Genomic DNA, 15,636 nt, shown 5'->3' with positions numbered 1-15,636 from the left:
AATCTATTACTTAGTTACCACTTATAATCTTGATATTTGGTAAAACTTAGTACGTAGCAATATGTTTTCACTTACAGAATAGTGATTACATGGAGTAGAAATAAACTGTACATGAACTGCTAAAATAAGGTAGATCAAGGGATTAAACTGTCAAACTTGGCACATTCACTGCATTTAAAAACCAAGAGAGTAGTATTATTGTAAATTTTAGAAATGTTTATTTTACAACAAAACTAAACTGAGTAATTTTAGCTCAACAGCCTACAGAGAAGAAAACAGGTAGCTACATGCTTATAGGTACACATATGCATGAATATCCTTGTCATGATTCTAAACCTCAAATCCCTCGAACAGAGGATGTTACATTTTGATTTGAAAAAATATTTAAATTAAAATGTTTTACATGTACAATATAAATAAATATTTTCAGAACAAGAAATAATAAAGATTAATGAAAACAGCGTACACCAAATGAAACTCTTTTTACTTCTGAGTCAAATTCTACAACATGGAAAAAGTCAGGGGCTTACATTTAGAGTTTTGCAGCAGCTCATTAAGTGCTTTTGAAATTCAGCAAAGCTGCAAATTCTGTCAATAAATAAATAAAATTATTATTTGTTAATAAGCTATGACGTCCATGAGAAATGACAAAGCAAGCTAACTACGTTTGGAAAGTGGACTCATTGTTTTTGGCATCATCACGAAAACTCTGTGACTGAACGACACATCATTTCCAGTGTCACCAATAAGGCCTCAGTGTGCACTCCGGGGCACACTTTTACATTCTCAGGCAGTTCCTTAAGAATATTTGGGAGCGTCTGCAATGTCTTTATATTTCTAGCATAAAGATCCAATAACCAGTCGGTGTGAGCACTGGTGGCTTCCTTATAATTCTTACAAGCCACAAGGAGCTCATTTAGATGAGTTAACCCTTTGAAAGCTAAAAGGAACTCCGAAGATAAATCAAAAATTGAACAAAAATTTAGCAACATCCTACTAAGTAAAAATGAACCAAATTCAAGTTGCTGGTGGTAAAAATGTTTCTCTGTTTGTGCATGAAAGTTCTCCACTGTATCTTCTATTTTTGTAATGGCAAATAGTTCCTCCTTGATTTGAGATGATAGCACGTAATCCAAGGGCAATTCTCCCTTAGAGTTCCTCTGCTGTAAAAGCACCGGGCCTGGGAAAAAGAAAACATACAATGTTAAAACATTTTTATTTTGGCAGCTTAACAGTTGTTTTCTCTATTTTTTAAAAGCATCCAGGTCTCTGTTTACAATCCAAATTTGTCCTAATTCATGTTGACAAAATTAACTGGCTATATGAACTGAATGCCTAATAAAGGTACATTAAAAAAACTCAGACTTTCCGGCAATGCCTAATTAGGTTTGCCTAAAAACAGAAGCCTTAGTTCAATAAACAATAGATTTAACTACAAATTTAAAAGAAGCATGTAAAACTTCATCAATTGTCATCTTCACCTAAAAATTTCAGTGTTCCCAGAAGATATTAACAAAATATATTCATCTTCAATTTTGTGTAAGAGTCTTGAAGGTATCGTAATTTTACCAAGAAAAAAAAGTACTGTCCCCTTCCATGGCTAATAGGTGACTGCATTAAAGACTACAAAACCTTGCATAGCCACAGATCACACTTTTCACTTATTCCTGCTTATGTTCAATTTTAGTACAAAAACTGATTCACAAAAAACTAAATGTTAACTTCTCTGGGTCAAAATCAGATTTCATCTTTCGGTCCTAGCTAAACCTATCTATATCCACTTAGCAAGCACTCAAGAGTTTATCCCCTGGGTAGTAAAGGATAATATGGGAAGGGCAAAAGAAAAATGACTCCGTATTTGGTTACATAGCACTGAGTACTCTGTACCCCCCCCCCCCGTCAAGTCCTATAATTATTTATGCGTTCTGCCATAAAAATTTTATAAGGGATAGAAAGGTTTTAGTACTAGAAGACATGATCAGAAGATCCTACATACAACAGAAGAATATGTTGTCAGAGAATAGATTAAAGCTGCCAAAATTCCTAATGATGAAACTGATGAAACACATGTAGTGGTCTAGATATAAAATGTATTTAATATAAAAGATCAGCCAATGAGAATATGTGATTGATTTCATGGAAAAAAGAGAATTCTATACCAAAATTAGGTAGGTCTCATCATTATGTTTTATTTCAACAAACTGCACCAAATGATTCCCTCTTAAAAAAAAAAATACAAGAAAATTACAGACCCAAGATGCCAAAAGTAAACAAAGGCTTTAGAGATGTAAGTAAACTCTTGAAATTACTTCTCTCAACACTGGGTAACTCATAATGAAGAGTTAATGTAGTTAGTATAATGATGGTGTTAAACCATCTGACAGATCCAAAGTCAGAATATGACTACGGGAAAGGTAAGTGCAAGTGTGACTGTAAAAGGGCTGTGGTAAATTCACCTACAAGTAGATTTCCTCTCTTATGACAATAAACTCATACATTTACTATTCTTCACCAAGAGCCATGGAAAAATTTACTTTGGTCAGTATAATCCCATTCTCTTCCAAAGAGCTGGACTTAATACAATAATGGCTCTACCATCGCTTAGATCATTTGAAGCAAGGCCAAATACTGGCTTCGAATGTCACATATGTGATTGAGTAGAAAAATAAAGCACTTAGGAGACAGAACATTATAGTTTAGTAAACATGTAATAGTAAAAAAAAGTGGAAGAACTGAAACACATATTGATTATGAAATGGTGTCACTAAAACAGACACACTAAGGCCTTTAGGGGGCAGGAGAAGACTATAAATAACCAAATTGCTTAAGCTACCAAGCTATACAACCATTCACTTATGGGTATATATTGAGGGGGGGGGGAGGGAAGGGGGTGAAAGACACCTAAAGAAAACATGCTTTTTACTTTCATGCAAAATGAAACAGCTTTAATTATAAGAGAAAATAATTTTAAAGTTAGCACAAATAAGAGTCACAGGAAATTTAACACAAATTTTTATTTCTGCATTACAAGCTAGTCATCACTTTTCCTTTGTTTCTCTTGTAAAACACAAATCAGTTATCTGTGAAATTTAACCTACAGTGTATACTATTCAGTTCAGATATAAGAAGAACTTCACTTAAGAGGGGGTTGGAGGTGCTATCTGAAATGCAGAAATCAAAAATTAGAAAAAGCAGATGAGTATTAAGCTCAAGTTATCTCCATCACAAAACCCCTGCACAACAGTTACATCATTTGAAAAAAAGCTTCCTACTGTAACTTAAGTGACTGCAAAATATGAATGAAGAAAAGATATTCTAGGTTATCTTTTTTTATAGTCTGTAAAGAAATGACTCATTAAAAAAAAGATTAAAAAAAAGATTAATCGCGTTAGCAGCTACATACAAGAAATGAAACAAGAATGAAAAATCCAAGTAATCACAATGGAACATTTACATTCTTTTATTAATAAGCTTTCAGAAATGGCTGGTTTACAAAGACATTACACAATTTAAGTAAAAGGATTAATATTTAAAATCAACACATTCAATTGAAAATACACCCTCATATACAAACCTAATAGGCTTTATAATTAATAAAAATAAATAAATATTTATGGATTATGAAAATGCACCCCTATTAAATAAAAGGTGCTTATGTTCTAGGAGACTTTTTATCTTTTTCACTAATATGAAATAAAGGCATCTTTCCTTACAGATCTTAAACATAAAATGCTGTCTACCTTTAAGGGATTCATCAAAAAACTGGATAATTTATCAAAACCCGTTTAGCATAAATGCACTCACCCCCATGCTGTAGTAGCAGCTTGCCAATTTCTACATGTCCGTTTGACAGTGCATCATGCAAAGGAGTCACCCCGTCCACTTGAGTGAGCAGATCTACCTCTGGACAACGTTGCAAAATTTCCTGGACACACACTGTGTTGCCATAGTTACAGGCTTCATGCAAAGGCGTCCAGCCAGCATTGTCTAAATTAGAAATCAAGGCAAGTTTTAGAACAGCAAAAGTAGGACTTTTGGTAGTGAAGTACTGATATTCTGCTTCCTTTATCAGTGTGACTTTCTAGATGCTTCATATAGAAATAGCATGCTTTGATAAAAATGTCTAACACATAGTCATATTTCTAACTGTAAGAAAATAAAAGTTTTAAAATATGGATTTTGAGATCTTATCAAAATATGGACAAAAAATGTTTCTGCACTATTAATCATTAATTTCTTGGTTTTGTAACTGGTAATATTTTAAAGATATGTTAGGTAAAGAAACTTAAATGATTTTTCTTAATGTTGACATAAAACCACTTAATACCACAAATATTAAGACACTGGATCAGACCACAAAAATGGAAAACTTACCTTTAACATTGATGTCTATTCCTGGCAAAGAGAGAAGAAGAATCAATTTCTCCACTTGGTTATTTATGCAAGCTCTATGGAGGGCTGTTTCTCCTGCCATAAAAAATTAATAGATTATTCCAGAGAAGACAAGATATAAACTAAAGAAAATAATCAAAGGGCATGAACTAGGAGATCTGGCCACATGCCAGAAAATTATTTATTGAGTTTTCCTTTTGACTGGTTTAAACATTTCTCGCATTAAGAAAAAGAAGGGGGAGGGATACCCACCAATCCATAGAGCTTCTGTTCTATCAGCAATTCAGCAATGAAATTCTACTGCAAAAGGTTTAATACAGGCATTGTCTCCCCCTAGTTCAAGGTTTAAAGCTTCAATCCCGCTATAAAAGCTCCAAATGATCAGAGAACACCAAAAATACTGGGTTTTGCGGCAATAAAAGTTTAGAGTGCAATTGCCCTCTCTTAAATTTATTCATGAACCTACGTTAAATGTATGGCTCTTTTTTATACAGCATTTATAGCTTAATTCAAATGAATGTTTCTGGCTAAGCACGAGTGCCTCTACACACTCAAGTATAATTCAGAACTTCAAATCCATTAACAGATGGTTTGCTGCTTCTCAATAGGCTGTCTGGCTTGGCTACAGCAGCACAGAGAAGGAGAAATGGGGGAATCTTAATATAAACACACACACACACACACACACACACACACACACACGAAAAAAAAAATCCTAGTACCATTTAAAGCTGAAACAGAGTGACAAATGAAATGGTAAAGTTTTTTCTAGGAGGGATGCAATTAATGCCTGCTGGCCAAAAGTGTCCATATCCATCTCTGTTGTAACCAAGACTAATAAGACGTAGTGATAATTTGATGTAACTGGAATTAAAAAAACTTATAATAAGCGACTGTCTAGAAAACAAATGAAATAATCAAACTCTTTCTTGATATAAGATACTAAATAGCATATTTTTAGTATTCAATTTTATAGATTATCTCTGTAACTTCTACCAAAACATCTCTTTTACATGCACTGAAAAGCTTTTGAAGTTTTTTTCCCTCTATTATTTCTCAGTTCTCTTCCTCCCTCCCAGTTCCCTCTGCTGTTCAGCTTAAAGTCATTCATATTCATTTTACTTTCTGACACAATAAACAAAGAAAAAGGACACTGTTTGTGCAGTTAATATTGGAGTTCTCCTTTAATACATTTTTCACATTTTGAGCTAAATGGGCAGCTATTTTAAATACATGAAATGCAATTATGAACTTTTATTCATGTTGAAGGATTAAAAGAGCTTCACTGTTACTGTTCACATTGGTGTCCTAATGAAAATTTGTGTATTAAAAGCACAATACAGCTCTGTATCAAGAGACTGCGCAATTTTCTTTGGCCAGGTACAGACTCTTGGAAGAGTCTTATATTTTAGTTAAGAGGTCACTAAGTGAAAGAGGTGCCGAAGTGAATTATTACAGCACTATTCTTGTAACTCCATCCTTTAGGTACTTAGGTTCCAGTATAGTCAGAACCAAAAGCCAAACACATTTCATAGTCTGGGCTCAATGCCTGGGAGAAAAGAGTCCATATGCTTAACACAGCTATGTAACATAGACTACTCCCCATTCTTTGTTCACAAAATGTCTAGGACTGAGAGAGATGAAGACTGAATTATACTTTCAAATCAAAAGAGTCTAATCCCAAGCTGCACAGGTTGAGGTGGAATAGAAAAGTAAGGCGGGCAAATTTGGAATGAGCTCAATATGAGTTAATATCTGGAGAGGCAGGGGGAAAAAAGTAAGGGAGGAATATTCTATTATACTGAGTATTAAACAATCACTTTCTTTGCATAAATGACAGTTCAAAAAAATAATATGCTAAGAAGGTATTTTCTGGACCTAGTCAAGTTCAAGTATTCATCAGGGCCAGTGTGTAAAACTTGCAAATACTGACTACAACCATGAGAAGTTCCTAGCATAAATTAGATACTTGGAATACCTTTTAGATTAGTTTTGTGAAAATTCATCTTTGTAACTAAAGAGGGGCAATTCTCCTTGGAACACGATAATTCTCCTTCTGACTTCTTTTTCAATCTTTTTAACGATGAGGAACATTTAGCAAGGTTCAGCTCTCTGAAAATAAAGAAAAAAAAATGAAAGCTGGTTTTTCACCAAGGTATGGCAGTGTACATTACATACTGAGTACTTTCAAAAATCCAGCCCCCTGTTCATTGAACCCCCCCACCCTTATTCATTCACATCTTTACTGCTTATTTTTTTTCAATATTTATTTCACATGTACAGAAATAAGTTTTCATGCATTAGTTCTTATTTTAATAACATGGTACCCCCAACTGCCCACTGAAAAATTTATGAATGTGGACTGTCACGTAGAGGAAGAGACCAAGTAAACTACATTTGGCAGACAGAAAAAAAGCCAAGCGCTAAGATCCAAATGCAGGCCCTTGTTCCCCATTCTTATTTTCATATTCTGATCCTATTCTTTCTAAAAACATTTTAAGGTTTTCTGAATTTTATACAGTAAACTTTTAGAAGAGGTATCTCACTTGGGGAAAGCTACTGTTAACAATTCAGAGTATCCTACATGACTATAGATTCTGAAATCCTATCTTTATCATATTATATATACAAGTGGTAATTTAAATCACAGGCAAAAATGGTGTAAAAGAATTTGAAAAACAGTTTTATTTCTTTTGGGAAGCACTTGCTCTTAATATAAAACATACACCCTGCATTAAAGAAAGTAATAATGTTGATCATATGTATTTATTTATACATCTCAAACTGAGTTATGTGCTACTCAGTATAATTCAGACAACATCACAGGTAAGTATTAAGTTTAAGACTTAACGTGTCCAAAAAAGGGCCGTACTTTAAAAAAAAAAAAAAAAAAGGTTGATACATGACCATCACTTACGGTAATTCTGGCAGCCCTTCCACTTGTTTCTGTTTCGCACCATTCAGCATTAACAAGGCTCTCTGAGATTCAAGGCAAGGCCGCTGTCCTATTTTCTTTGATATCTGTATCTTTCCAGCCCCATGCACACCAGCCTTCCCCAAAGCTGGCAAATAGGAATATACCTGTTGCAAAATAATATTATAATGCTTTCTCAACTACAAAGACCTGGAAAAGCATTAAAAAGAAATTATCTGATTCATTTCACCATTAGTTTATATTTTCTTGTTTTAATCACTATGGTTGCTACCCTTTCTCATTTGAACATGCCAAGATATTAAGAAAGCCGCTAGTTCCATGTCATTAATATGACATACGTAAAAAGAAAAACATCTTCTTGAAAGTAACTATTTTTTCAAATTCACTTTTGATGCTCATTTAGCAAAGTTCTTCTGATTAGCCTAATGTTCAACTTGTTATAGTTCATTTGCATATTTTAAATATTTATGGTTTATGTACAACCAGTATTTTGTCATTTCCACTTTGGTAATGCCTTCCTTCGACATGAAACAAGTCTGGAATAAGTAGAATAAGAAGAGCAAAAGTCAGTGAAGACAAGGATTGCTGCAAAACAGTATTTGCCCAATTTGATCAATAAACAAGCATGTTTCTCATTTGTTGAAGACACCGAAGACAGTAGATCTTAAAGACAGACAAAACTGGAAAACCTTGAATCAAACGCAGCTTGTGTGTGTGTGTGTGTGTGTGTGTGTGTGTGTGTGTATGATAAAGAGGAATAACTTGTGGCATCAATGACACATTTTGCTTTTTAAGTATCATTAAATACTACATAAAATTTTTTTGGATCTACATCTTTCCGAAATTATTATTTTATGTGCTATGGCAAGGAAACAAAGATTTTTGTATTATTTTTCTGTTATCAATCCTTAATTACTCTCAAATACATAATTAAAATTTCTATTCACTAATCACTTCATTTTCAAGGTAGAAAATACCCACTCTTACACAGAATTGAAAGGTTATATAGATTTATATAAATTTGTAAGATTTAGAGTTAATAAGCTCTGCCCAATTATTAGAAATAACAAAAACATTTTAAAGTTGAATTTATGAAGTCATCTTTTGGCAATTAGAAGAACTAGAACAGACTGGTGCTTACCATTTTTTGGAGAGAGAGTGGCTCAGAAGAAATGCTGATGGAACTCTGTGAACACAACCTTTTAAAGACTGCCTCTGCAACAAACATTTGAAGCCAGGAGGAGGAAAAGGAACAAATGAAAATCTCTAATTCCTGTGAAGAAAAGTCTGTACAAAGCAAGAGAAATAAAAATAGTTATTGCTACACCCTATAAAACTTCTTTCTACAGAGTATTTCTGCATGGGTGTCATTCATTGAAATGATGACTCCTACACCAGTAAGATTCATCCATATGATTTTAAAGCACAAAAACCAGACGATGCTCCTAAGATGATACTTGTCTTTCAAGAAATTAGAAATTTTATTTTTTTTATGGTGCATGTTCTCACATTTGAAACAATCATTAATTTTTATTATTTTAAATAAAAGTTTTGAAATTACATACACACACACATGAACAGAGAGATGATATATGAATAGATAGGTATAGGATTTTATCACTATATTTTCCAACTAATGTAAAGATATCTTCACACAATAGGGTTGTCTTTGGGGAACCAGTACTTGGTTTTTTAATGGACACATATATTATTTAATTTGAGATGACAGGAAGAAAGAAATTAGGCCCTTTCCCCTGACAACATCCATGAATCCTATCACTGCGGAGGAGTAAATGTAAAGGAAGGGAAAATGTAAGACAAGAGAATGTATGAGGACATCCTTAGAAGTCTGTACCCATCTACTATATAGGAAGTAGGGGAGGGGGCTATAATTTTAAATGACAAAACCAAAATGAAACACCAAGAGACTCAAATCTTTTCTACCAAAAACCTCAAGTTTTCCAATAACATGGAAATGCATAAATATACACAAGAACTGAAAGTAATAAAGGACTATCTGCCACATAAAATAATCTATTCGATGCTATGAATTCTCCATTGATACTTTCTGTATAAGTAACAGAATGGAATATAAAGAATAAACAAGACCAATCAACAAGATGCTAAAAGAGCTAAAATTAAAACAGGACAAAAAAGTTGTGATATTATACAATATGGCAGATTCACTCCTGTGGGGGAGAAAACTTTTTTTTCTTTACCCTTCTAGGTTCTTTTGGCGGGTCTATTAATTAAATTGACATAAGAAAGATTAACATAGGGAAAACAAATTTAATTCCTTTCATATGGGAGCCTCATATACATGAGAGGTACAAAGACAGGTAATTAAGGTTTACATGCCATCCTAGTTAAGGAGAATGGAGGTAGGGGTCACAGGGAAGGAAGACAATTTACAGAAGATGGGAAAAGCAAATGTTTGGTAAACAAATATTTGACATGCTATACAGAGACAATGGGACACAGAGAGGAATCTGAACAAATAGGCTTTGCTAAACTTCCCCTAGCTCACCACTCCTAGCTTATACTCTTTATAGTTACCTCTGCTGATATTTCTCTTTCAGGACCAAACCCTCTATCCATTTTGAGAGAGAGCACACGTGTGGGAGGGGCAGAAAGAGGGGGGAAGAGAGAGAACCTCAAACAGGTTCCATACTGTCAATGTGAAGTCCTATGCAGGGCTCGAACCCATGAATGCAAGATCATGACCTGAGCTGAAATCAAGAGACAGATAATTAACAAACTGAGCCACCTACGCGCCCCTCGAGTCTTTGGATACTTGATTATCTTTAGTGCAAAATAATCCACCTGCCAAAGTGACACATTCTCGGGTGGCATATTTTCCTCCCCTTCAGTCCAGCCTTTGAAACTTCCCAAGAAGTTTAGTATTCTAGAAGCTGAGTTGATAGATTGCTCCATCTCACTGAACCAGTCTCTTAGCCCTGAGAACTGGTCAGTTCAATGAAAAGAGTTGTGTCTCATTTCAGGAGGTAGTAATACAGGTGTGCTCCCAAAGTTAGGCTTACATTGTACAATCTGGAATTTACTAAGGTTATTTCTATGGAAGCAAAAGTTAATGGCTGGGACAGACTATAATCTAAATCTCTAAGTTGTGAAGGCAGCCAGTCAAGATTTCTAGATGTCTGGGTCAAAACACCTTCAGATTGAACAAGTGCAGGCAGTGGCAATCTGACAGATTTTCCTCGTTTGCAGTGTGAATGTCTCTGGTGAGTTTTCTGAGTGGCCATATAGCATTAGGTATGAAGACCGCCCATGCAGGAGCTGCTGTGGTAATTTCTATAAAGTTTATATCAAGCTATCCAGCTTTTGCTTGCACAGCTTCAGGAAAAGGGATATTTCAGTTCTCAACAATTCCAAGTCAGAAAGGTGGGAAAAAAACTTAGAAAGGCCAGTTTGGAGAATTATAGCCAAATATTGGAGGGAATTAGAAGAATTCAGCATCTAGTCCAGTTTACAGGTATAAAACAGGACCTCAAAGGCAATTAACAGAAACAGGATCTGATATCCATAAAAGTGTATTATGGAAACGATTTTTCTTTCTACAGTCACCCTCATTTTATCAAATATAACCACAATGAGACAAATTCATTTGCAAATGAAGTCTAGTAAACGTGGCTGATTATTTACATAAGTGCAGCAAGAATAGATACTGACCATACAGGCTCTTTTAAATCTGCTGGAACTTTTCATAAGGAATTTCAGATTGACCTTTTATTTTTTATGATTTAAAAAGTTAATTTTCTTTTCTTTTTTTTTAGTAATCTTAACACCCAATATGAGGCTTGAACTCATGACCCCAAGATCAAGAGTTCATGTTCCTTTGACTGAGCCAGCCAGGCATGACTCTGATTCAACTTTCAAAAGACTCTTGAGGCTAGGAAGCCAAGCAAAGTTCCTGCTATAAGACTTTGCCTGCTATACCTATAGACGTGGATAAATTCCTCTTTTCTTGAGGTCTCCAAAATATCCCAAGGTTTCTGAGCCTGCTAGGAAGTGACCTTGTTTAGCTGGTAAGGCTGCTGGGAATCCTGAAAGCAAGGTACCAGGCTGTCTTTCCAAGGGGATTTAATGGCTTCATGAAGTCCGCTTTAGTTCCTTAAAGCTGTCTGGTCATAATGCGATTCTATGCACATTCTCAAATATGACATTCCAGCCAAAACTTTGGCAACATAACCAATGTATCCAATTGTGTCTTGTTACAAGGAGAACCGATTCTTTTTTTTTTTTTAATTTTTTTTTTTTTTTTCAACGTTTATTTATTTTTGGGACAGAGAGAGACAGAGCATGAACGGGGGAGGGGCAGGGAGAGAAGGAGACACAGAATCAGAAACAGGCTCCAGGCTCTGAGCCATCAGCCCAGAGCCCGACGCGGGGCTCGAACTCACAGAGTGCGAGATCGTGACCTGGCTGAAGTCGGACGCTTAACCGACTGCGCCACCCAGGCGCCCCTGAACCGATTCTTATTGAACTTATGCAAATAACTATACTGTCATGAAAATAAGAATACTAAGAAGTTTCTGAGTTCCAGAGAGATCAGGTAGGGAGAAAAGGTTAAGGTTTTGTCTTTGCTTACAAAAGTATACTTTACCAGTTTGTTATAAAGTTTCTTAAAAGTGGAAAAACATAACATTAAAAAACAGTAATGTTTCAAACAAACAGTTATAAAAATTATAGTCATCCTCATTAATCCATTCAGTCCCATAAAATTAATGCTTATTGATCAGGATCTTATGTTTGCAGTTTTAGGAAATGATGTTTCTCCATCAGAGTTCTGCAAATCCTTACCCAATTAAATGGTATGATCTTAAAATTATGAGAAACAATATACTACAGTATTTGTCAGAGTCCTTTCCATGAATCTGAGGATGAAACATATTCACAATGCAACAGAGCAGAACAGTAACTCTTTGTAAATAACAAACTTAAAAATGGCCCTGGTTATTTGGTTATCTCTCTGGCACACATCTTAAGGTAAAGACTAGAATGGGGTGTCTGGGTGGTTCAGTCAGTTGGGTGTCTGACTTTGGCTCAGGTCATGATCTCATGGTCATGGGTTCGTGCCCCACATCAAGGCTCTGTGCTGACAGCTCGGAGCCTGAAGCCTGCTTCAGATTTGTGTCTCCCTCTCTCTCTCTCTGCCCCTCCCCTGCTCGTTCTCTCTCTCTCTCTCTCTCTCTCAAAAATAAATGAATGTTAAAAAAGTAAAAAAAAAAAAATGAAGACTAGAATTACAAGTGACAACATTATACCAGCACATATCACATTTCTGGGTATTTTACATTATTTTTGGAACACTTACATACAACTATAGAAAAACAACATAAAGAAGGCTTAAGTATTACTTCTTATTTGACAGTGTTTCCCATGTGACTTATCAAATAAACCTAATTTGTTCAGAAATGCACATTTGACAAGGAGAAAGAACATATCTTTTGCAATACTCCAGGGATCCTTTGCAAAATCGCAAATTTACTTCGAAGTCACAAAGGGCTTTAGAATTCGATTTTGAGAAGTTTGTTAGAGTATCAAAAGATTTTAGGGGAGACTGGGTGACTCCTTTGGTTGGGCATCCGACTTTGGCTTAGGTCACAATCTTGCGGTCTGTGAGTTCAAGCCCTGCATTGGGCCCTGTGCTGACAGCTCAGAGCCTGGAGCCTGCTTCGGATTCTGTGTCTCCCTCCTTCTCTGCCCCTCCCCTGTTTGTGCTCTGTCTCTCTTTGTCTCTCAAAAATAAACATAAAAAAAAAAAAAAATTTTAGAACGCTTGGTCAAACAGTATCATAAGCCACTGTGAGATAACTTAACCAAAGTGACAAAGATTTTGCACTCAAATATAGAAATTCAAGTAGCCAGAAAAAAAAAAAAAAAAAAAAAACAACAAAACACCTTGGCAATAGAGAACACTCTGTTTTCTTAAGTAATCAAAAACTTGTTAAGACAACAGAGGAAATTATTTTGATAATACACAGAATTGTTATTTCCTAGGCAGATTATTTAAAAGGTGAATAAAAACCTTTCACATTATTGAAAGAAAATCGGATGGTCCAAGAAAACTTTGTCCTTTTAGCAGATGAAATAATACTTTCAGTTGTACTTAAATGTAAGTACATTATTGACCTCGAAGGTTATTTTGTAAAACCCTCATAATAAATTCATTTAACTTCAGCCAACTTGACCTCGAAGGTAAAATTCTCTCTCCTTCCCATTCTGAAACAATTAGGAAAAAATTACTTGTTTCTCTCTTACCAAAAACACATCTCCATACCTCATACCTTCTCTTAGTCAGAAACTCGACTTGTTCCTTGCATGCAGTTATCACCCCTATTATTTCCAGTAGTCTTAATTACATATATTAAATAAAATTCTTAACCCTTAGAAATGTTAATTTCTAGTAAAAACTAAGAAGTAGACAATTGTAGCATTACCAAGAAATTTTGAACACATTCAATAATTTCTAGAAATATATTGTTCCTCACAGTAAATTTGCCAAAGTGACAAAAGACAAGTTTACTAACACACCAAATATCTTTAGTTCCTCTGTGAATCCAAAAGGGGATAAAACTTTATACGGTAATTAATGTTGTAGTATTTTATCTTATTTAAAAATGATCTAGTATTTCCATCTTATTTAGAAATGAATTTCTACCAGGGTGTTGGGGTGGCATTCAACTCTTGATTTCGGCTCAGGTCATGGTATCCCAGTTTGTGGGTTCGAGGCCCACATCTTCACTGACACTGCAGAGCCTGCTTGAGATTCTCTCCCTGCCCCCCCCCCCCCCCCCCCCCCCCCCCCCCCCCCCGGTCCCTACCCTGCCTGCATGCTCTCTCTCAAAATAAATAGACTTTAAAAAATTAAAAAAAACAAAGGGGGCACCTGGGTGGCTCAGTCCGTTGGGCATCCGACTTCGGCTCAGGTCATGATCTCACGGTTTGTGAGTTTGAGCCCCACATCAGGGGCTGTGAGCTGTCAGCTCTGAGCTGTCCGCACAGAGCCTATAGTCTGCTTCAGATTCTGTGTCTCTGTCTCTCTCTGCCTCTCCCCCACTTGTGCTCGGTTTCTCCTTCTCAAAAATAAACATTAAAAAAGACATTTTTTTTAAAGAAATTAATTTTTATAATGTAACTTGACTTTACAAACAAAACTCTAAGGATTTAAGAAGTTACCAAAGAGATTTGGAAAGCTTTGTAAGTACACATACCATAAAACATAATTACTGTGGAAAAAATTCACCTAACAATTCTCATCTCACTTACATCTACCTAAATCACTTGCTCCCAACAATTATATTCGGATTACCCATGAAAATGTCATGAGATAGACAAAGTCAGCCATCCCAACCTATTTTTCTTGCTGACAAATATTTTAACAGAGATAACATGAACTTATTCACTAATAAACTCAGGTACAGTAAGTTGTATGTCTGCATTATATTCAGTGTTGATAATTTTAAAGACATGTCTATTGTAACTAAACCAATGAACTTAAACTAGCTTTAATACTAACTGCTTTTCCAAATTATGTGGACCTAAAAGGCATTTGTGTTAGGTCTTACGTATTTCTCAGAATTTTAAGATTACTTAATCCATATAAGCACTTGTTTGTTTTTGAGCAAATTAAGTAGAATTCTTTTAAAAACTGGTATTAGCAACACTATCCAGAGGTAGAATAATACATCTACCACACACAATATAGCTGTTTTAAAATTTTAGCCATGAGATGGGTATGATAATGCAAACCTTACTGGTATTTAAAAGAGCAGTTGGATCCAAATTTTGTTTTGACAGTTGAAATAAGTTAAATCACCTGCTCAGATGGCTAAAGCTTTTCAATATTTATGGAGATGACACTTAAGATTTTTTATTCGCCTTATTTCCACCAAGCTCCTTTTTCCCTCCTTCTTGATAAAAAACTTTTTCCTAAAGTTTGCATTTCAAAGAATGGCTCTTAGGTCTTATAGGATCTGGGGGTAGAAAATTCACATCACAAAAGCACAAAGTATCCATAGTTTTCTCCAAGATTCAGCTTTTGGGATACATTTGCCTATTATCAGAGATGTGGGGTAATTACTATCTAAATTTTGCCTTCTTTTTAAGTGAGGGACAATTCTATTTTCAATGTCCCAATCTTTTACAGTATCTACACAGATTTATAAGGGAGACTTGAGGGTTGGTAATTGTTTCCAGGGCTTCATTTCTGGTTTTGCAAAGATCTGTAAGATAAAGACTTGCATCATGGAAAGGATTTCCGACTAAGATAGAAACCAAAAGATTCC

The 15,636-nt window shown here is 35.1% G+C and overlaps 1 protein-coding gene across 1 annotated transcript in view; it reads right to left on the bottom strand.

Annotated features, from left to right (window-relative positions):
- Window positions 1–201: 201 nt before the first annotated feature.
- SLF1 (SMC5-SMC6 complex localization factor 1) overlaps window positions 202–15,636 on the bottom strand; it is an 81,120-nt gene continuing 65,685 nt past the window's right edge. The window contains exons 16-21 of the mRNA XM_043593667.1: window positions 8,469–8,614; window positions 7,310–7,473; window positions 6,371–6,504; window positions 4,375–4,467; window positions 3,805–3,987; window positions 202–1,180 (exon numbers count right to left, since the gene is read on the bottom strand). Of these exons, the coding sequence (XP_043449602.1) occupies window positions 699–1,180; window positions 3,805–3,987; window positions 4,375–4,467; window positions 6,371–6,504; window positions 7,310–7,473; window positions 8,469–8,614 (1,202 nt within the window). The 3' untranslated portion in view covers window positions 202–698. The remainder of the gene's footprint in view (window positions 1,181–3,804; window positions 3,988–4,374; window positions 4,468–6,370; window positions 6,505–7,309; window positions 7,474–8,468; window positions 8,615–15,636) is intronic.

The sequence above is a fragment of the Prionailurus bengalensis genome, chromosome A1, assembly GCF_016509475.1.
Source record: "Prionailurus bengalensis isolate Pbe53 chromosome A1, Fcat_Pben_1.1_paternal_pri, whole genome shotgun sequence".
NCBI lineage: Eukaryota > Metazoa > Chordata > Mammalia > Carnivora > Felidae > Prionailurus > Prionailurus bengalensis.
Note: the sequence above shows the minus strand (reverse complement) of the source record. Positions and strands in the feature narration are given on the sequence as shown.